The following is a 22,067-nucleotide window of genomic DNA, read 5'->3' as shown; positions in this document are numbered from 1 at the left end:
GATATTCATTCTCGGAAACTATCTCTGTATTTAAAATAATTTGATTTTTGTTAAAACTATTCTCAGAGGAATTTCTGTTTGGTACACCTTCTAGAGGCAGGTTGATTAAGGGCACTTCAAAGTAATAGTCCAGCTTTTTTTTTTTTTTTAAATATAGGCATGCTTCATCACTTCTCTCTGGCCTTTCCTAATATAAATACAAATGATTGTTGATTTGCCACTGGGCCTGGCTGTTTCAGGCAATGCATATGTGCAGGACATTCTCCTGAATGAGCTAGAAGGGAAAATGCTGAGAGTTGGAGCAGGAAGAGCAGGAAGGCAACATTTGTCCTCTCTGGGAAGCTAACATCATGGATGCTCTGCTGGGCCTGAAGGTGACAATTAAGATGATCCTTATGTTACTTAATGTTGTCATCATTTTAAATTTAAGCTCTCCTTTCACAGATTGCTACCATGAATTAAGTAGTGAAAATTTTTTAAATTGCTTGACTTTTACACAATTGATAAGATCTGTTCCCTTTTTGTCTGAAATCCATAATACCAACATCAAGAGTGTAGATCCAGAGACATAGAAGAATGGGACAGACTGTCGAATTTCAGTGGGGAGGTGGGGTGAGTGGGTGGGTCAATGACCATCTGAACGAACAATTTGCATATTAAGATTTTATTATATAGGGTATTTTGCTATAATAAAAGAATGTTCACAATAGCATCCCATATAATAAAAGCCTAATATGCTAAGTGTCTGGCCATCCATTCAACCATCAAACCGTAATATGCTAATGATTTGCTAAGGCCATTCAGCCACTCTCTATGATGTGAACTGACCACCAGGGGGCAGACAATCAGCCGGTAGACCAGTCCCTATGACATGCACTGATCACCAGTGGACAGACACTCTGACCTATCAACCAAAGAATTGTATGCATATAGGGTGGTAAAGGCCTAGGGTGGGGAGGGGGAAAGGCTAGAGAGATCAATGGGGTCAAAAAGAGGACATGTGTAATACTTTCAATAATAAAGATTTTTTTAAAAGAGTGTAAAACAGGTATGATCAAGCCTACGTAAAGAATTAAGACATCTTCCACTGTAAATTATATTTGGCTGAATTAGTGTCAGCCCTGGTCATGTAGAGCCCAGAAAACCATTTTTGGTGACAGATTTAGAAATAAAACCAGGAAAGCATGCATTAAACCTGGCTGAACATAGCTACAGAGCTAATGTCTTTATGGTAATTGCAATCCTCAAAAATGCATTATCTTTTTCAATGTTATTGCAGTGTGTGGTGGTGTTGAAGAAAGCAATAATTTGTAAACAACCTTTGGCAGAGAGCACAGAACTTCATTTTGTTTAAATAAAGGAGGCTAACATTAGAATTCATGCGCTGTATCAAGACTGGCAAGCAGCAGTCATTTTGATATATGCACTGGAGCATTCATGATTGCTTAAATATTAACTGTTCCATAAATATACAAATATAATAGGGAGAAAAGAAGCCTTGATTAGGGAAAAATTTTACTAAAAAGAAATGAAATTGAATTATCTGATCATATTTGCTAGTTTAGATGGGCTTATTCCAATGACTCAACCAGATTGCTTCACTGCCTCCCACTCTCTCCTTTCCTTCCAAGGATAATCCAATCTAAATGTATATTGCTTAGTGTTGCTATCTGTCAGACACTTTCCTTGACACAGAAGGATTAGGCCATTTTGGATTTTCCTGAGTTTAGGTTCTGTTGTTACATTTGCTGAGGCCATTTTGGATTTTCCTGAGTTTAGGTTCTGTTGTTACATTTGCTGAGTTTCATGTGGCCATAGGCATAAACATCAAGGGGGGAAAGGATGGGGGGTGGGGGACTGGTCTAAGGTCTTTCTTCATATGCAATCCATGAGTACCTAGACTTTTATCTCAAATTAAAATTTTCATACACTTTAAAGACGGGCCTGCTTATAAGTGTCCTGAATCTTTTCCTTTAGTAATATTCATACTGCTTTGCTACATCATTTTTTTTAGTTCCTTATATGCAAATCAGGTTAGTTTATAATAAATACTTGCTCTACAGCAATTCATGCAAGAAAACCTAGTGTTGCTTCTGCACATTCTTGCCTCTTTTTGGAAGAAAACATTTCTCACAGCTGGCTGGTTATGTGCTTCTTTACTCATGCTGATAATTCTCTGTGCACTCTGCAAGCTGGGTGTAATGGTTCTTTAGGTGGGGGCAGAAGGTCCATGGCTTTGGTCCTCTCTAATGTCTGGTAGGTAATGCATGAGCACATTCTCACTCTTGGCCTTCACCTCCAAATAGGGTTGCCAGCACAGGAAACACAATATCAGACACAGGGCCTATGCCATGGACAGAGATGATGCTTTCTCTTTTTGCTGTCTTTCTTTACATTCATTCAAACACTGTGCTCTGTCTCTGCAGGTTCATATGAATCAACTCTGTATGGCATGTGGCTTGAGGTGTTTGTCTCCTTAAAGCCCGAGAACACATTAACCCTGAAGTTAGGAGTGGTGAAATACATTTGCAATGCAAAAAAAAAAAAAAAAATATATATATATATATATATATATATATATATATATATATATATATATATATATATATATATATATTATGGAAAGCTTGCAACCTGATGTCTGCAACTAGAATTTGATATTCTCATTCATAATTATTGACTAAATATTTAAGCAATAATTCAGATTTTCCAATGAGAAGTGAGTCTGTAGCTTGAGTTAGAGTTGAAAAGCAAGAATGATCAGCTGGGTTATCTAGTTCATCACTCTAGTAATACAAAGTAGAAAGGACGCTACAGCATCATGTAAGTGTATTTTCAATTCAGTCTTAGGTGAAAGATGAGGGATACTTTAGAAGACTTATGAACAATCCATATGGAATCTTCACAGCATGGAGCATATTGTTTGGGTCATCTGCTCTTGGATAAGTACATGGTCAATTATAATACAAATCAGTCTCGTTTTTATGTAAATTAATTAAGAGCATTCACAGTGATTCTGTCCTTCACATGCCACAAATTGGTAGACAATTCCTCTCTAGTTTTAAATTGACACTAAGATTTGAAATTATGTTGACACTTCAGCTTGTTATATGTAAAGGTAATTAATTATGAGAGGGCCCAGGCAAGCTGTAAGCAATTGCCATGCATCTTTTTGCCTGGCAATTTCCTTTAAGGAAATCTAGTGGTTCTCAAAATTTAGCATGCATAAAAAATGCCTAGAGGTGATGCCAGAATTTTTCCAGTATGTTTAAACACAGATTGGTAGACACTACCCACAAAGTTTCTGAGTTAGTGGATTTGATATTTGGTCCCGAAATCTGCATTCCTATCAAGTTCCTAGGTGATGCTGATACTGCTGGTTAAGGGACCATAGTTTGAGAAGCAGAGAGGTAGTCATTGCCCATCCATTCTCCTTTCTCATGATTTTTAACTCTTAGTTCTTGTATTACTTAATCCCATCAGGCCTAATTATGCTGAATTTATTCAGGAGAAATAATTATAATAATATTTTGTCAACAACCTCACTATTTTCCAGCTCTTGGCTCTGCTGCCCCCTCTTTCTATTACCTAGTTATTATTCACAGTCAACATTTTGAATACATTAACTTACACTTTACCTCCTCTTTCTGGATATCCATTCTTTTTAATCTTGCACTCTGGCACTGTATTAAAGCTGTGCTTTGAAGGTCACCTAAGATTTCTCAATTCATCAAATTGGTCCTAATTATCTTTGTCTTCTCTCAAATATTTATTTAATGAACATTTACTGAACAGAATTGACACATTTCTCATTTTTAAGGTGTTCTCAATCTGGTAGGTGAGACTGTGTATATTGTGGGACAAATGCTGATTATATATAAATCACCATGGGAAAGCAAAATCAGCATTTATTAATTCTGCTTAGGGAAGTCGAGAAAGACTCATTAGCACCACTCTAAAACCCTCCAAACTTCTGCCCTTCCTCACACACCTTCATTGACCATGACACTTAATTCAGTCCAGTATCTATTAAACACTCAGGGTACATATTACCATGCTGTGTTCTGGCACAAACTCTGATTAACTATGTGACCTAAGTCAATCAACTTAAGTATTCCAAATGTAGTCCCTTATCTATAAAACTAGAGGCCTGATGCACGAAGATTCGTGCAAGAATGGGTCTTTCTTCCCCTGGCTGCTGGCACTGCCTTCACTACAGTCAGAGCCATCTTTCTGCCTTTGCTTGGTCTGGAGCAGCCTTTCTGCCTTCACAATGCTGCCCAGAGGCCCGGAGCTGCTGGGGTGGTGCAGAATGCCTACTTCATTACCATGTTGATAATTAAAGAGTCCTGCCCTGCCCCAGGCCACTTGGTGCCTGCATATGCAAATTAACCCTACATCTTTGTTGGGTTAATTTGCATACTTCTGATTGGCTGGTGGGCATTGCAAAGGTATGATCAATTTGCATATTTCTTTTTTTTTAGTGTAGATAAGCATATTCAGAACTATTTCATGAAATTGTTCTGATAATTTTTTTAAAAAGGTGATATAGCTCTAGCTGGTTTTTGCTCAGAGGATAGAGCATCAGCCTGTGGACTGAAGGGTCCTTGGTTCAATTCCAGCCAAGGGCATGTACCTTGATTGCAGATTCCCTGGCCCTGGTCAGGGTGCATGCAAGAGGCAACAAATCAATGTGTCTCTCTCATATCAATGTCCCTCTCTGTCTCTCCCTCTCTCTTCCACTGTCTCTAAAAACCAATGGGAAAATATCCTTGGGTGAGGATTAACAACAACAATAAAAACTGATACATATAAAGCACTTATCAAAGTGTCTGGCCCATGGGCATGTGATAGATGGGTGACAGATTTTGGTCTCCTCTCCCTTAAAAGAGGAATGTGATACTACCACCTGATGACAAAAGAAGGGTGAGGAAGAACAAGGCAAATGGAGAGAAATATTCACCCATTTGTGCATTCAATGCTGATTATGTGCCAGCCATTGTTTTGGATGCTGGGTATATAAAAGAGAACTAGCTGATGCCGTTCAGTTGGTTAGTCATTGTGTAGTGCACCAGGAGGTTGCTGGTTTGATTCCCTGTCAAGGGCCACATGCCTGGCTTGCTGGTTCAATCCTGAGTAAGCTGTGTGCAGGAGTTAGCCAGTCGATGTTGTACTCACATATTAATGTGTCTATCTTTTTTCCTCTCTAAAAAATCCACAAACTATTAAAAAAAAGTGAATGGAGAAGACCAAAAGAGAGGGGGGGGGGAGAGAGAGAGAGAGAGAGAGAGAGAGAGATAGAGAGAGCCCTGCACTTGTGTATCTAACATTCTAGTAGAAAGAGTTGTTCAGTAAATAAGTAAATAATATATAGTATATTTGAGTTATTGCTGTGAAGAACAATAAAAGAGGGATGAGGTAAGAGGTATTACAAGTGGATTTCAATTTTAGATAGAGTGTCTAGGAGGAAAGACCATGGTGAAAGAGTGACTTTTGAGAATATATCTTGACAGAAGGCAAAGATGCAGGTAAGTAAAAGCAAAACCTTCCAGGCAGAGAAAAAGCACTCATAACCACTCTGAGGGAGATTCATACCTGGTGGATTCAAGGAACAGCAGCTAGGATGCCTTCACAGCTAAAGTGGGTACTGAGGGATAATAGCTAGAGCTAGACACATGGTCATGGTGGTAACAGGGGCCCTAAGCACAGAGGGACTTTGAGGTTACACTAATGACTCTCTCTGTGGGAAGATGGGAAGCTAAAGCTGGCTCCCATGACTTCTATTCTGGATAATGATCTGGTCATAAAAAAATATTCTCATTCAATTGTGCAAGTATATGAGCACAAGTATTATTTAATGTCCGTGTTAAAGATGGGAAAGCTGAGACATATAGTGTTAGTCATTTGGATGTTTAACAAGCATAATTAGGTTAAATTACATATATATGCCTAAGCAACCATTCAACTGGTAGCAATGACCACCAGAGGGCAGGTGCTCAATGCATAGGCATGGAAACATGGAACACACTGATGAATCTCAGAGGGAAGGCAGGGGGGAGGGCGGGAAGATATTAACCAAAGATCTTAAGTGCATATTAGAGGCCAAAACTGAAAGTCTGACATCCCTTGATGGGTCCCAAGGGACCCAACCTGTGCACGAATCCATGCACCTGGCTTCTAATATACGATAAAATGAAGCACAAAGAATGGAACAATCATGACCACCTTCTCATAGATTACCTCCATGTAGCTAATACTTTTATTTAAAAGATGAGCCTGTGACCTCTTTCCTCAAGCCAGCTCTCTCTGGAATCATTGCTTTCCTTGTTATTGACATGCTACAGCCATCCTTTTAATCAACTTTTGGAGTCTGATTTTTCCCTTTTCCTCATTCAAAATATTTCTTTGCGTTACTTATGTTTGTGTTCACAATGTGTATTGAATTTGCCCTTTTCTTTGCCTTTTTTATATATACTCTAGTTGACATTTTAATTATATAATTTACCACTAAGTTACTCTCCTATGTTATCTCTTTTCTGTATAATTTTGTGTTTTCTCCTAAAGTCTGAGCTGCCAGAGACTTTGAAGGTGAGATGTGCTATTTATCTCTGATCCCTCAATTCCAGCACAGTCCCTAGCTCACAGTGGATCATTCAATGCACTTCTACATTCATATTTGCTTTGCTCCAAAATTCCTCCTCTTAAAAATGCATGGTGCTCCACTTCCTGCAGGACACATTTTAACTTTATTCTGGCATTCACTCCCACCTCTCAAATAGGTTGTCCTAGAAACATCTAGCTTTGTAGTCAATCAGAGTCAACTCTTGTGTATATGTGGGTATGCACACACAAACACGAGTAGTTAAGTTAGATGTATTGCTCTGTAGTTCACTCAAATGGGAGCTTATGTGGAGAAAAATCTTCATTCAGAAACATTTATTGCCTACCTAGTATGTTCTAGCATTCTCTTAGGTACCATGGATATATAAGGAAAAGATCAGTAAAACATTTCTGCCATTGAAAGAGCATATGCTGACTGGAAGAAATTGTCATGTTGAAAGGTATATAGTGAAGGGCATAGCAAATGTAGGTCTTGATTACTCCTGAAATAAACAAGTCTTCAGGAAGGAAGTGGTAGTTGGATGGTCTTGAAACATGAGTAGGTATTCACCTGGCAGATAGAAGAAAAAAAAAAAGAAAAAAAAAAAAAGAAGGAAGGAAGGGGAATCTAGAAAGAGATGTGCAAAAGCACAGTGGTGTTTTACTGCATGTTCTGTCCAAGCAACTGTGATCAGACTGAAGAGAAGGGTGTGCAGCACGGACAAGTTAGGAAAGTCTAGCTTGCAAAGGCCTTTTGAGCAAATCCAAGAAGTTTGTATGCTTTTCTAGTAGGTGATGGGAGCCTGTGCAAAAGAAACTTTGATTGGATTCTAATTATTCCAATCATGTATACCAGTATATTCTATAATATGTAATGTATAATATAAGATATTCCGTTCACATATATTCTATGATGCATAAATAATAATTATAAATTAAATTAGTTAACTGTAATTTTTTAAATGTTTAATTTTATAGTGACAAAATTAAACATTTGAAAACTAACTTGTTTGGAGAAATTAAATGAACTGAAACTGTTTGGTTTAGAGTAGACCTGCATGCCACAAGAATTTTTAAAACATGAAATACTAACTATTGTATTAGGGGTACTGACCTCTTTTCCGATTGTCAAATAAAAAATGACAATAGTCAACACAGCAATAGCTGTCTGGGATGAATGAATGGAAATTATATATTTTTAGTCATGTCAACAAACCTTTTTTTTTTTTTTTTAATGTGCTGCAGAATTTGAATAATTAATTTATGTGTGCCGAGAGATGAAAAAGGTAAAAATCACTGATGTAGAAAATAGGACATATGCGAAGGGAACTTTCACCCTGTGAGAGGTGGTTATATAGAGTGTCCAGTTCTCTCCCACTAAGAACAGAGCAAGAAAAAATAGGCTTAAATCTCAGCAGAAGGGAAAATTACCTACAGAAGGGGTCCTTCCAAGAAAGATTGAGTATGACTGACATAGATGATTAAAATGTTGTTTTCTCAGGCAAGGCACTCTGGCTGCGTGCTGGCTTCTGTGTGCTCAAACCCCTGTTTCAAAGACAGGACAAAGTTCACATATTTTGAAGCTTGAATAAAAGAATTTGAAATAAAAAAATAATATTTTACATGGCAATTAGTTGTTCATATTTTGCTAAGTAAAATTTTGAAAATGTGTTTAACATGTAAAATATAAATATTATCCTATATAATAAAGAGCTCATATGCTAATTAGACAGAACAGCAGAACAACCATAGGGACAACCTTCCTAAGTGACCCTGGGCTGCAAGGGCAGGCCGAGGCAGGTGAGGCTGCAAAGGCTGAACCCCTTGCACAAATTTCGTGCATCGGGCCTCTCATATACATATATATATATATATATATAGATATATATATATATATATATATGGCACTCATATTTATTAGGAAAAAGAAAAATGATCAGAATTTGCTATAGAAATAGGTGTTTTTCTGTTAAAGCTATTTTGTATTAATGTACCTTTTCAGGAAGTTATTATAGATTAGGTAGATGCCATTAGTATAAACTCAGTTATTAATCTTTATTTGTAACATTTATCGGTTAAATTATTACAATTAAAATTGCTATGTGGTTTATTAACTAATGGCACTTTATTAGTGAAGGTAGTGAATTACTCTATTTTACTTTTAATGTTATCATTCATTGATAACTCGGCTCATTAAAATATTATAAAAGGTTTTGAACTTTTTCAGAGATTTTCAATTTCTGAAACTGCTGTTTGTGTTTTTATTAATTAGAAATATGTACAAGAAAGAGGATTGTAGGGTGAACATTTTGTTCATCCTTTTGCATCTTATAAAGAGAAGTCTTATATCCCTCACACTCCTGCCTCACTGTGGCTGCTGAGAGGAGGGAGGGAGAGCAATGGGAGGAATGTAAAAAGGCACTTGGCTCCTGGCTATAGCAAAGGTTGAAATGCTTCTAGTCACTACTGAGCCTTAGGCAATCTGGAGAACTATTATTGCAATATTTGATTTGATATTAATTTAAATTAACATAATTTCTAGTTAACCAGATATCAGAGAGAAATCAATTTTATTTGTTAATAAACTAACCCAAACACTTTAGAAGTAATTTTGCCAAACTCAGATTAGGTTACTTTTATATTATCCCAAGAAATGTATATATCCAATTAGTACACTTGGAAGATCAAAGTATTGCATAAATACCATTAGCCATTACAATTCATGAAGGTAAATATTCTTGCCTTCTGTGCTAACACTGAACAACACCATAGGTCCTGAGAGAGACAGTGGCTAATGTGTGAATGGTGTATTTATGGTAAGTGAGACTGATGATATGATAGAACAAAGTAAATATATTTTCATAAATAAACATTCTTTAATTTTATATTTTAACTAGAGGCACAGGAGTGGGGATTCCCTCAGCCCAGCCTGCACCCTCACCAATCAGGGACCCCTTGGGATTGAGTCTAAACTGGCAGTCAGACATCCCTCTTGCAATCTGAGACCACTGACTCCTGACTACTCACCTCCCTGCCTGCCTGATCATCCCTACCCTTTCTGCCTGCCTTCCTGATCACCCCTAACTGCCTCTGCCTGCCTGCCTGATTGTCCCTAACCCCTCTGCCTCCCTTCCTGACCACCCCTAACCTCTCTGCCTTCCTGCCTGATTGCCCCTAACTGCCTCTGCTTGCCTGCCTGATCACCCCTTAACTGCCCTCCACTGCTGGCCTGGCCACCCCCAACTGCTGTCCCCTGCTGGCTTGATTGTCCCTAATCCACCACCGGCCTGATCTCACCCCCAACTGTCCTCCCTTGCTGACCTGATTGTCCTAACTGCCTCTGCCTCAGCCCCCACCACAATGGCTTTATCCAGAAGGAAGTCAAGATGTCTGGAAGATAGCTGGTCGACCCAGTCTAATTAGCATATTACCCTTCTATTAGTATAGATATATTATATAGGATAGGATTGCTTAAATGTGGGGGAAAGCCTTTTTCAGCAGGAGATGCTCTTTGCAGACAAAAATACATAATCCCTACATCTGGACTGATAGCCAGCCAGATGCACTACACTGGCAAACTGTTTATTAAAACATCGAACCGCTTTCTTACACCTTACACCAAACAGCTATTGCCCTTAAAACCCCACCTCAGCCCCCACCTTAGGTTCTGATTTCGCAATTCACCCAGACTAGGTTCTGATTTATTCTTTCCTATGCCAGTCAGCATCAAAAGCTCCACCTCCTAGGAAGCCATTAGCTCCTCTGTGAAATCCGGAAAGGCCCCACTGATAGCTGCCTTTCTCTCCGGGCCTGATCCACAGCATCCACTGCAGCTGCTGATCACACACTGCCTCTTTCCCCGAGCCTCTCTGTGGGCCTGATCCTCCCACCCTCCACTGCCCCACCCACCCACCTGCTGCCAGCCTTGCTGTGATAGGAGCCTGTGGGCCACAGGGGAGGAACCAAGAGGTGCTCCATGCACTTCCTGGTGACTGGTCATCCATCTTGTCTTTTAGGTCATGATGGACCTAGGCTATTATTAGTATAGATACTTAAATTTTATTTTAAAATGATTGGCCTAAGGTTCATATACATAGAGAAAAATAACTAAGACCACATATTTGTCATGATTATTCCATTCCAACTTGAAACCTTAAAATGGACTATCTGTATGAGGTTATTTAAAAAATAAATATCGTAATCCAGATTTAGCAATTTGTCTCCTATATCCACTGAGTTATTTCTTAGCTTGATAAGACAGGTACTTGGCCATGCTTGCGCATGCTTCAAAGGGAATATTAGAATTCTGAGAAAAATACATGCAGCCTTAACTGGTATGGCTGTTTATTGGGGCATAGTTTCATGCACCAAATGGTTGTGGGTTTGATTCCCAGCCAGGGAACATACCTGGGTTGTAGATTTCATCCCTAGTAGGAGGGGGTATGGAAGGCAACTGATCCATGTTTCTCTTTCCTCTATCTCTTTCTATCTCCCTCTCATTCTCTTCCCTCTCTAAAACCATAAAACATACTTGGGCAAGGCTCTATATACTGGTATATAAAAGGCTAATATGCTAAGTGTCCCTCCAGGTAATGATTGACGGAACAACGCACAACTTCCTCTCTCTAGCAACAACTAGCCTCCTTTTAGTCTCTTTAGCCCAGGAACATGACTTGCTTTATTGCCGCATGGAAACATTTTACACTTTAACCAAATGTTTGTGAAGCATTTTCCCATGACTCATCTCATTTGATCCTCGCAGGAGTCCTGTAGTAGGTAGATAGGAGACTCAGTGGAATCCTATTTTCTTTTCATTAGCCAGAACTCGGAGATTTAGAAAGCTTAGAAACTTAACCCAACTGAAAAGAAGTAAGAAATGGTGGACCTTGAAAGTGACTTCTGGTTTTCTCACTGCACAGAATATAGTCAAACACTGCTGCAGTTAAATAATTTATCCTTTGTTCTCCCTGTGTGATCTGCAAAAATAACCTGCTTCATGTTGATATTTACTGCTCTGCTGCTGAAAGAGAAGTTGAGATGCTTCACTGGGCTGGAAAAAGTTTAGCTACATCAGAAAGCAGGTCTAATTTATACTATATCTATAACAGGCTAAGTTGACTCGCACATGTGGGATACATGTAAAGTTCTCGCTAGTGCCACTCATACATGTGTTTCAATCTGTCATTGTTGACTGTGAATTTGGTTGATACTTCTATTATAGAGAAAGGGCAAATAGCGATATTAAAATATTTCTTCTAATTAATTTCCTTTCAATGTGCATGAATCCATGAACTGGGCCTAGTTAATACAATAAAATAAAATAAAAATAAAAATTACATGCATACTCTGTCTACTTTTGATTTTGACAAAGATACCAGGGTATTTATTTAAGTGAAATATTATGCTTAATCTTTTTAAAATAATGCCATTGATTCTGCTAAATTTCTTAGCAGAAATTAAATTAATGAACCTGATTCTGAATTAAAATGTTTTTTTAATTAAGCATGTATAAGTATTTATGTCAGCAGCTGAAGTTTTAAGTCATCCATACAATTGACTTATAAGCACAATGCTTTTTTTAAATTTTTATATTTTACTTTCTAGTGTAGCCCATGTGCATTTAAAAAAAATATAATATACTTGTACAATTTAGTGTTCTGAAAAATTAGGTTGTTTTGTTGTTTTGCGTGTGTGTGTGTGTATCTGTCATCACAAAATTCATAAAATATAGATCAATTTCCTTTCCCTTTGGTATATGTGCTGCCGAAGCGAGCACAATTTCCTTTCCCTTTGGAAGATGTACCTTTGTTTTCCCTAACTTTTAGGATTTTAGAATTTAGGAATTTGGGTAATTTATGTGGAAAAAGGAAATGTTAATTTTCTTATTAGTTGGAATAGCCAGCATACTCTGAAATGATACACTTTGTGAACATGTAACACTGTAATCCCAAGTAAAGACCTCTCTTTAGGAAAGATAACCTCCCATTGATTCATATACAGCCACAAGCCTTACTTAAGACAGATTGCCCTTGAGGTTTTTGGTGCTTTTGTTCTTATAGCTTGTCCTTGAATTGTGTCATTTCAACCTTGTGCTGCTTTAAAGTGTTTGGTGAATCAACCTAATAATGCCAAGTTTTAAATATTTTTACCTACTTGGGATAAGGTAATTCCAGAAATTCCAAAAGAAATAATTGTGTCCACTGGAACTTTCAACATCAGGCCTCCTGTGGCTGTTTCTTTTCAGCCTGAATAGTGATATTTCTTTGAAGTTTTTCATGTCATTGGGCTGTAAACAGTTGTTTAAAATCTTTAGCACAAAAGAGATTCAATATGGACTGATTGACTAAATGTAATTTTTTTGGTCTAACTCACTAAAACAGTAAGATTAAATTCCTCTATAGTTAGCTAAATATCCTCCACAGCCATATTATAAAGCTGTTGGTGAAGAATACTCATTTACTCAAAACAGAGTAATCCTTAAAGCTAAAAACCCATGAATCAGTATGAACATCAGTAGACAAATCCATCATCTAAGGATTATAGAATTAAGACATCCAATAGAATGAGAAAACTTGATACTTTATGCCATATTTATCCTTTGTTTTTCAGTAAATCCTTGATTTCATTCGCAGCTTAGTCTAATATGAGAGTTATATTAAGGAAAACACTTAGATTCTCATCATAGATTTTTTTTGTCTTATACTTTAAAGATTTTTATTATTCTAACTGTAGCATCTCTTTCCTAGTGTCTCTGCAAAGGAAATATAATTTGTAAGGATTCAAATAAACTTTGTCATATTACCATGATTGTGTGCTGGGATTCTATTCATAAATCTGCATAAGAAGTTGTAAGTTATTCTTTTTTGATGGCCCATGCAAGTAAAGGAGGGTAAAATGTGTTTACTCCTTTACATTATTTTACATAAATGATGGCTACAAATAAATATAACCTCACAAAGGAATCTTACTTTCAAGAATATATTTCTGTGATACAGCAAAGAACAAAATGCTGATAACATAAGCACACACTAACTTGGAATTCTGTTATCAATACATGAAAGTTCTTTTCTCATGAAAAGAATGATTCATTTTGCCATGATAATTTATGCATTTTTAAAAATAGATTCAAATTATTTTTTTTTACTTTTTAAAATATTTTTCTTTATTGATTAAGTTATTACATATGTGTCTTTATCTCCTTTCCCCCCACCACCACCCACACATGTCCTCACCCTCTGGTGTCTGTGTCCATTGGTTAGGCTTATATGTTTGCATACAAGTCCTTTGGTTGATCTCTCCCCATACCCCCACTTTCCCCTACCTTCCCTCTGAGGTTTGACGGTCTAATTTAAGCCTCTCTATCTCTGGATCTGTTTTTGTTTATCAGTTTATGTTAATCATTATATTCCACAAATAAGTGAGATCATGTGATATTCATCTTTTTCTAACAGGCTTATTTCACTTAGCATAATGCTCTCCAGTTCCATCCATGATGTTGCAAATGGCAGGAGTTCCTTTTTACACAGTGTAGTATTCCATTGTGTTTTTAATCCACTCATCTGCTGATGGACACTTAGGGTGTTCCCAAATCTTAGCTATGGTAAATTGTTCCACTATTAACATCGAGGTGCATATATTCTTTCTTTTTCTTTTTCTTTTTTTAAAATATATTTTATTGATTTTTTACAGAGAGGAAGAGAAAGGGATAGAGAGTTAGAAACATCAATGAGAGAGAATCATTGATCAGCTGCCTCTTGCACACCCCCTACAGGGGATGCACCCGCAACTAAGGTACATGCCCTTGACCAGAACCGAACCTGGAACCTTTTAGACCTCAGGTCGACGCTCTATCCACTGAGCCAAACCGGTTTCAGCCATATATTCTTTCTGATTGGTGTTTCTAGTTTCTTGGTATATATTCTTAGAAGTGGTATCACTGGGTCAAATGGGAGTTCCATTTTTATTTTTTTTGAAGAAACTCCATACTGTTCTCCACAGTGGCTGTACCAGTCTGAATTCCCACCAGCAGTGCACAAGGGTTCCTTTTTCTCCACATCCTCACCAGCACTTCTCATTTGTTGATTTGTTAATGATAGCCATTCTGACAGGTGTGTGATGATGCCTCATTGTCATTTTGATATGCATCTTTGGCATGATTAGTGACTTTGAGCATGTTTTCACATGATTCTTGGCCTTCCTTATGTCTTCTTTCAAGAAGTATCTATTTAGGTCTGTTGCCCATTTTTTTTTAAATTAGGTTGTTTATCTATCTTTTGTTAAGTCGTATTAGTTCCCTGTTAATGTTGGAGATTAGACCCTTTTTGGTGATAACATTGGTAATTATGTTCTCTCTCTCGTGCAGTGGGCTTTCTTGTTCTTTTGTTGATTTTTTTTTTTTCTGTACAAAAGCTTTTTATTTTGATGTAGTCCCATTTGTCTATTTTCTCTGTAGTCTCTCTTGCCCTATGATCTGTGTCTGTAAAGATATTGCTATGACATATGCCTATAATTTGGCTGCCTATGGAATATTGTAGTAGGATTTTTATGGTTTCTCATCTTACATTCAAGTCCTTTAGCCATTTTGAGTTTGTTTTTATGTATGTGTAAGTTGGTGATCTAGTTTCATTTTTTGCATATATCTGACCAAATTTCCCAGCACTATTTATTAAAGAGACTGTTTGACTCCATTTTATATGCTCTTGCCTCCTTTGTCAAATATTACTTGAGCATAACATCTTGGGTCAATTTCTGGGTTCTCAGTTCTGTTCCATTGGTCTATATGTCTTCTTTTCTTCTGCCAGTATCAGGCAGTCTTGAAAACCATGGCTTGGCAATATAGGTTGGTATCTGGTATTGTGATCCCTCCAACTTTGTTCTTTCTCAGGACAGCTTTGAATATTCGGGGCCTTTTTTTATTCCAGGTGAAGTTTTGGAGTTTGTTTTAGATCTTTGAAATATGCCATTGGTATTTTAATAGGGATTGGATTGAATCTATAGATTAATTTAGATAGTATGGACAGTTAAATGCTGTTGATTCTACCAATCCATATGGTATGTTCTTCCATTCATGTACGTCTTCCTCTATTATTTTTTTCAATGTCCTGTAGTTTTCCAAGCACAGGTCTTTTACGTCCTTAGTTAAGTTTATTCCTAGGTATCTTAATTTTTTTTTTCTGCAATGTTAAATTAGATTTTTTAAAATTTATCTTTCTGTGAGTTCATTATTGGTTATAAAAAGACCATAGATTTCTTTGCCTTAAATTTGTATCCTGCTACCTTGCCAAATTCATTTATCAGGTCTAGTAGTTGTTTGTTTTTTTTTTGTTTTGTTTTGTTTTTATTGAGTCTCTGGGATCTTCTATGTATAATATCATGTCATCTATGAACAATGCGAGTTTTACTTCTTTTCCAATTGAGGTGCCTTTTATTTCTTTTTTCTTATCTGATCACTATGGCTAGTACTTCTAGTACTATGTTGAACAGGAGTGGTGAAAGTGGGCATCCTTGTCTTGTTCCTGTTTTTAGAGGAAATGGGTTTAGTTTTTGTCCTTTGAGTATGATGTTGGCTGTAGATTTGTCATATAAGGCTTTTATTATGTTGACATATGATCCCTCTATTCCCACTTTGCTGAGAGTTTTTGTCAAGGAAAGGTGTTGGATTTTGTCAAATGCTTTTTCTGCATCAATTGATATGAGTATGTGATTTTAAAAATATATATGTATATTTATTGACTTTTTTTTTTTTTAACTAAGAGGAAGGGAGAGGGATAGAAAGTTAGAAACATCGATGGGAGAGAAACATCTATCAGCTGCCTCCTGCATACCCCATACTGGGAATATGCCTGCAGCCAAGTTACATGCACTTGACCAGAATCAAACCTAGGACCCTTCAGTCCGCAGGCTGACATTCTATCCACTGAGCCAAACCAGTTAGGGCATGACTGTGATTTTTATCTCTCAGTTTGTTTATGTGATGTATCACGTTTATTGATTTGCAGTATTGTACCATCCTTCCATCCCTGGAATAAATTCTCTACTTGGTTATGTTGTATTATCTTTCTGATGTACTGTTGGATCTGATTTGCTAGAATTTTCTTTGAGGACTTTGGCATGTATGTTCATGAGTGATATTGGCCTATAGTTCTCTTTCATTTTGTTCTCTTTATATGGTTTTGGAATTACAGTGATGCTGACTTCATAGAATGAGCTTGGAAGTGTCTCTTTCTCTTGAATTTTTTGGAATAATCCGTGGAAGATAGGTTTTAGTTGTTCTTTGAATGTTTGGTAAAATTCCCCTGTGAAGTTGTCTGGCCCTGAGCTTTTGTTTGCTGGAAATTTTTTAATGATTGCTTCAATTTCTTTCATAGTTATCAGCCTATTGAGATTTTTTAGATTTTTCTTTTTTTCTTCTGTCAATTTTTTTTTGTTTTAGTAAATCTTTATTGTTCAGATTATTACAATTGTTTCTCTTTTTCCCCCCTATAGCTCCACTCCACCCAGTTCCTACCCTACCCACAATGTCCTCATCCACATATGTATTATTTTTGTTCCGTCTCTTTCCATACACCCCCATCCATTACCCACTGAGAATTATCAATGCCCTCCCATTCTATGCCCCTGATTCTATTATATTTACCAGGTTATTCTATTCCTCATATTTTAAGTCACTTGACTTTTAGATTCACTTGTTGATAGATATGTGTTTGTTGTTCATAATTTTTTTTAAATATATTTTTATTGATTTTGTACAGAGAGGAAGGGAGAGAGATAGAGAGCTAGAAACATCGATGAGAAGAGTCATCGATCAGCTGCCTCTTGCACACCCCCTACCGGTGATATGCCCGCAACCAAGGTACATGCCCTTAACCGGAATCGAACCCGGGACCTCTCAGTCCCCAAGCCGACGCTCTATCCATTGAGCCAAACAGGTTTCGGCTGTTGTTCATAATTTTTATCTTTACTTTTCTCTTCTTCTTCCTCTTCTTAAAGAATACCTTTCAGCATTTCATATAATACCAGTTTGGTGGTGATGAACTCCTTTAACTTTTTCTTATCTGTCAAGCTCTTTATCTGATCTTCAATTCTGAATGACATCTTTGCTTGGTAATCTTGGTTGTAAGTTCTTGCTATTCATCACTTTGAATATTTCTTGCCACTCCTGTCTGGCCTGCATAGTTTCTGTTGAGAAATCAGCTGACAATCATATGGGTGTTCCCTTGTAGGTAATTAACTGTTTTTTTGTTGTTGTTGTTGCTGTTTGTTTGTTTGTTTGTTTGTTTTGCTGCTTTTAATATTCTCTTTGTTTTTTGTCCTTGGCATTTTAATTATGATGTGTCTTGGTTTGGCCCTCATTGGATTCCTTTTTTTTGAGGTTCTGTGTGCTTCCTGGACTTGTAAGTCTATTTCTTTCACATATATAATGTACTTCTCCACATATATAATGTGGAAGAAGTGGGGGAAATTTTCAGTAATTATTTATTCAAATAGTTTTTCAGTATCTTGCTCTCTCTCTCTTCTTCTGGCACCACCATAATTCTGATTTGGTATGCTTGAAGTTGTCTCAGGGCGTTCTTACGCTATCTTCAAATTTTTGGATTCTTTTTGCTTTCTTGGTTTAGTGTTATTTGCTTCTTTGTATTTCAAATCTTTGACTTGATTCTTGAGTTCCTCTAATCTGCTGTTGGGTCTCTGTATAATATATATATATATATATATATATATATATATATATATATATATATATATAATATATATATATATTTTTTTAATTTCAGTAGGCGTATGTTTAATTTCTAGTTGGTCCTTTTTCATATCCTTGAGAGTGTCGATAAATTTATCAGCCTTTTCTAGGAAATTCTTGAAAAACCTTAGAACTATGATTTTGAACTCTATATACAGTTGTTTGTTTTCTCCAATTTCTTTCATTTGTGATCTGTTTCTTTGTCTCCACATTTTCGCTGCTTCCCTGAGTTGGTAGGATGGCTTTGTGTGCTAGGTGTCCTATATGGCCCATTGGGTCGGCCTCCCAGTTACCTGACGTGGACACTCTTGGTGAACCCCTTTGTGGACTGTTTGTACAGCCTTGTTGTAGTTAAATCTTGATTGTTGTTGGGATCACTGGGAGGAATTGACCTCCAGGCCAATTGGCTGGGAGGACCCATTGTGTCTATAATGGAAGAATTGCTGTGTGGAGACATGCTTATGGGGCAGGACTGGTTTCAGTGGCGTTTTGGTGCTCACTAAGTCTGCCTCTTGAATGTGTCACTTATGGGTGTGAGTAATTGAAATCTGGTGTCATTTCACATTCACTAGATACACTAGCTTTTGGATCTCCAATGGGGTGCAGTTTAGCTACTGTCTAGGCCACCCAGTAGGAGCTACAGTGAGAACACAGTTTTCTCCTCTTTTCTTGTGGTTTGGAGGTTTTGTAACTGTCTGTCCAGAGCTGTAGCTTGTTAGGTAAAGCTGTGATAGGGCAGGCCATTTATATGCAAAACCACTGTGTGGAACTTTGGCTGGTTTGTAGATTGTGCGGTCTCAGGGAGTCACTAGGCTAGGGCATAGCAAGCAGTAATGGCTGCCAGTCAGCCATCTCTGTGTTTCTGCATTTCCAAGTCCCCATGTCCCGTGCCCGAGAGCCATAAACAAGGATTGCTGGGCACACCTCTGCAAGAAAGTCACCTTTACTTCCTGTCCTGATGGTAAACAGTCCAGCTTCTCTCAGTAGGAGTATGGGTCCCCAGTGTCTCTCCAGAAACTAGAGTTCAACTTAATCAGGAGCTTGTCTCCCTTCGGGTTGAAAAGAGCAGTGTACCCAGTTGCCCACCGCCAACTAGGTTTGCGCACCTGCATACCTCAGCTTTTCAGCACTTGATCATATTTCGATGTTCTTTTCTCTTTCCTTCTAGTTGTAGAACTTCCACTCAGCCAGCTTTCCCGTGGTTCTGGGTGATAGACGTTTTGTCTTTTAGTTATAGTTTTGAAATTGTTGTGCAATGCAGCAGTTTAGGTATTTATGCCATCATCTTGGTTTCTTCCTAAATTCTTCTTGATTGAGTTTTAGAAGGTTTTATTTTTCTAGGAATATGGCCACTTCCTCCAGGTTGTCCAGTTTGTTGGTATACAGTTGTTCATAATATTTTTTATAATACTTTGTATTTCTGTTGGGTCTGTTGTTATTTCACCTCTTTCATTTCTGATTTTTATTTTATTTTATTTGGGTCCTCTCTCTTTGCTTCTTGGTGAGCATGGCTGGTAATTCATCAATCTTGTTTATTCTTTCAAAAAACCAGTTCTTGGTTTCATTGATCTTTTGTATTGTTGTTTTTTGTTTGTTTGTTTGTTTTTTGGCCTCTATGTCATTTATTTCTGCTCTGATCTTTATTATATCCTCCTTTCTGCTCACTCTGGGCTTTTCTTATTGTTCTCTTTCTAAATCTTTAAGTTGTAGAGTTAGATGATTTACTACCATTTTTTTTTTTTCTTCTTTTTTTAAAGATAAACCTGTAGAGCTATAAACTTCCCTCTCAGGACTGCTTTCATTGTGTCCCATAGATTTTGGATTTTTTTTGTGTTTTCATTGTTATTCATTTCCAGGATGTTTTTAATTACTTCTTTGATCTCTTTGATAACCTAATCATTATATAACAGCATGCTATTCAGGTTCTAAATTTTTGAATTTTTTCATTGTTTTTATGGTAGTTTATTTCTAATATTATGCCATTGTGGTATGAGAAGGTGCTTGATGTAATGGCAGTCTTCTTGAATTTCGAGAGACTTTGCCTGTGACCCAATATATATTCTCTTTGAAAACGTCCTGTGTGCACTTGAGAAGAATATATATTTCGTGGCTGTAGGATGAAATGTTCTGAAGATGTCAATTAAGTCCATCTGATCTAGTGAGTCATTTAGGATTGCTGTTTCTTTGCTCATTTTTTTGTATAGGGGATTTATCCAGTGATGTCAGTGGTGTATTACAGTCCCCTACTATGATTGTATTGTTGTTAATCTCTCCCTTAATATCTTCCAGAAGTTTGTTTTATATATTTGGGTGCTCCTACATTAGTTGCATATATGTTTGTGAGGATTATATCTTCTTATTATATCAATTCCTTTAGTATTATGAAGTAGCCTTCCTTATCTCTTGTTATGGCCTTCTCTTTGAGGTCTGTTTTGTCAGATATAAGTATTGCTACCCCATTTTTTTTTTTCCATTTGCCTGAAAGATATTTTTCCATCCCTTCACATTCAGTCTGTATGAGTCCCTTTTTCTGAATTGGGTCTCTTGTAGACAAATATGTAGGGGTCATTTTTTTTATCCATTCAGCTACTTGATGTCTTTTCACTAGAGTATTTAGTCCTTTTACATTTAAAGTTATTATTATTAGGTCATCCTTCTTGCTTTTAAAATGCAGGATTCATTTTAAAATTCATAGCATTATTACTAGACCCCACTGGCACCTACCCCAAACTTATTTTTTAATTAGTTAGGATGAATTGAGTTTATTTATTCTACTTATTTAAGAAAAAAATTGTATTTGTTACTAAAAAATACTAATATTTTTGTTTTATTCATTCCAGATCAGAGATACTAAATCATCAGATCAAAAAACAACCCTCTTACATTTTATTGCGGAAATTTGTGAAGAAAAATACCGGGATATTCTGAAATTTCCTGAAGAACTGGAACATATAGAAAGTGCAAGTAAAGGTAATGACTGCGTTGAGAATATTCCTTGTTAAGTATTAGATTTTGAATGATAGGATTAAATAATCTATAAACATTAATGTTTTTATTCTGTTTCTTTACTCATAAAAAATAACAGGATGGCAGTTTCTGTTAGCTTACATTTGACAGCATATTGTGTTTTAATGGCCTCCTTTTGATTTTATTTTGTAACTCTTCTAGATTATTGAGGTTTTCATATCTCTGATCAGATAGTATGTTCTTTCATACATTTCTTAAACAGTGGAGTATATATTGTTTGCAAAGGTGCCATACTATGGGTTTTTGGTGATAGAAAAATCATTGTGAGACATTTCTTGCTTGAGTGTGTTTAAAATCTGGAAGGTAAGAAAAGACATACATACAATACTTGATACAACAGGAATCAATATGAGAAGTGCGACATGAAAATATAACTTACTGTAGTTTAGATGAGAAAGTCGTTCTGATAAGAAACTTAGATAAGAAAAGGCTTTTATGGAAGAGGCCAAAGGGTGAAACTTGAGGATAGGACTTTTATAGATATAAAAAAAAAATGCATGCTTTCCTTAGAGCAAACAATATGAGCAAGACTCAGTGGCAGAATGTGTTAGGACAGGTGAAAGAGTGGTTGACTGTAAGGTGGGAGCATTGAGGTGGCCATCTCAGAGATTTCAGTTGTTATTCTGAGCAGTCTGGTCTCAGTGTGGTAGGCAGCGGGGACATCATAGAAGGGCTAGAATGGGCAGGGTGTGGCACCAGG

The 22,067-nt window shown here is 36.9% G+C and overlaps 1 protein-coding gene across 6 annotated transcripts in view; it reads left to right on the top strand.

Annotated features, from left to right (window-relative positions):
* The window catches only part of DIAPH2 (diaphanous related formin 2), a 960,594-nt gene that overhangs the window by 494,498 nt on the left and 444,029 nt on the right, over window positions 1–22,067 (top strand). For all 6 annotated transcript variants that reach the window (XM_036440044.2, XM_036440043.2, XM_036440042.2 and 3 more), the window contains one exon: window positions 21,181–21,310. In XM_036440044.2, coding sequence (XP_036295937.1) covers window positions 21,181–21,310 — 130 coding nt within the window. The remainder of the gene's footprint in view (window positions 1–21,180; window positions 21,311–22,067) is intronic.

Source organism: Pipistrellus kuhlii, unplaced genomic scaffold, assembly GCF_014108245.1.
Source record: "Pipistrellus kuhlii isolate mPipKuh1 unplaced genomic scaffold, mPipKuh1.p scaffold_m20_p_16, whole genome shotgun sequence".
Lineage (NCBI taxonomy): Eukaryota > Metazoa > Chordata > Mammalia > Chiroptera > Vespertilionidae > Pipistrellus > Pipistrellus kuhlii.
This window is presented reverse-complemented; position numbering and strand designations above follow the sequence as displayed.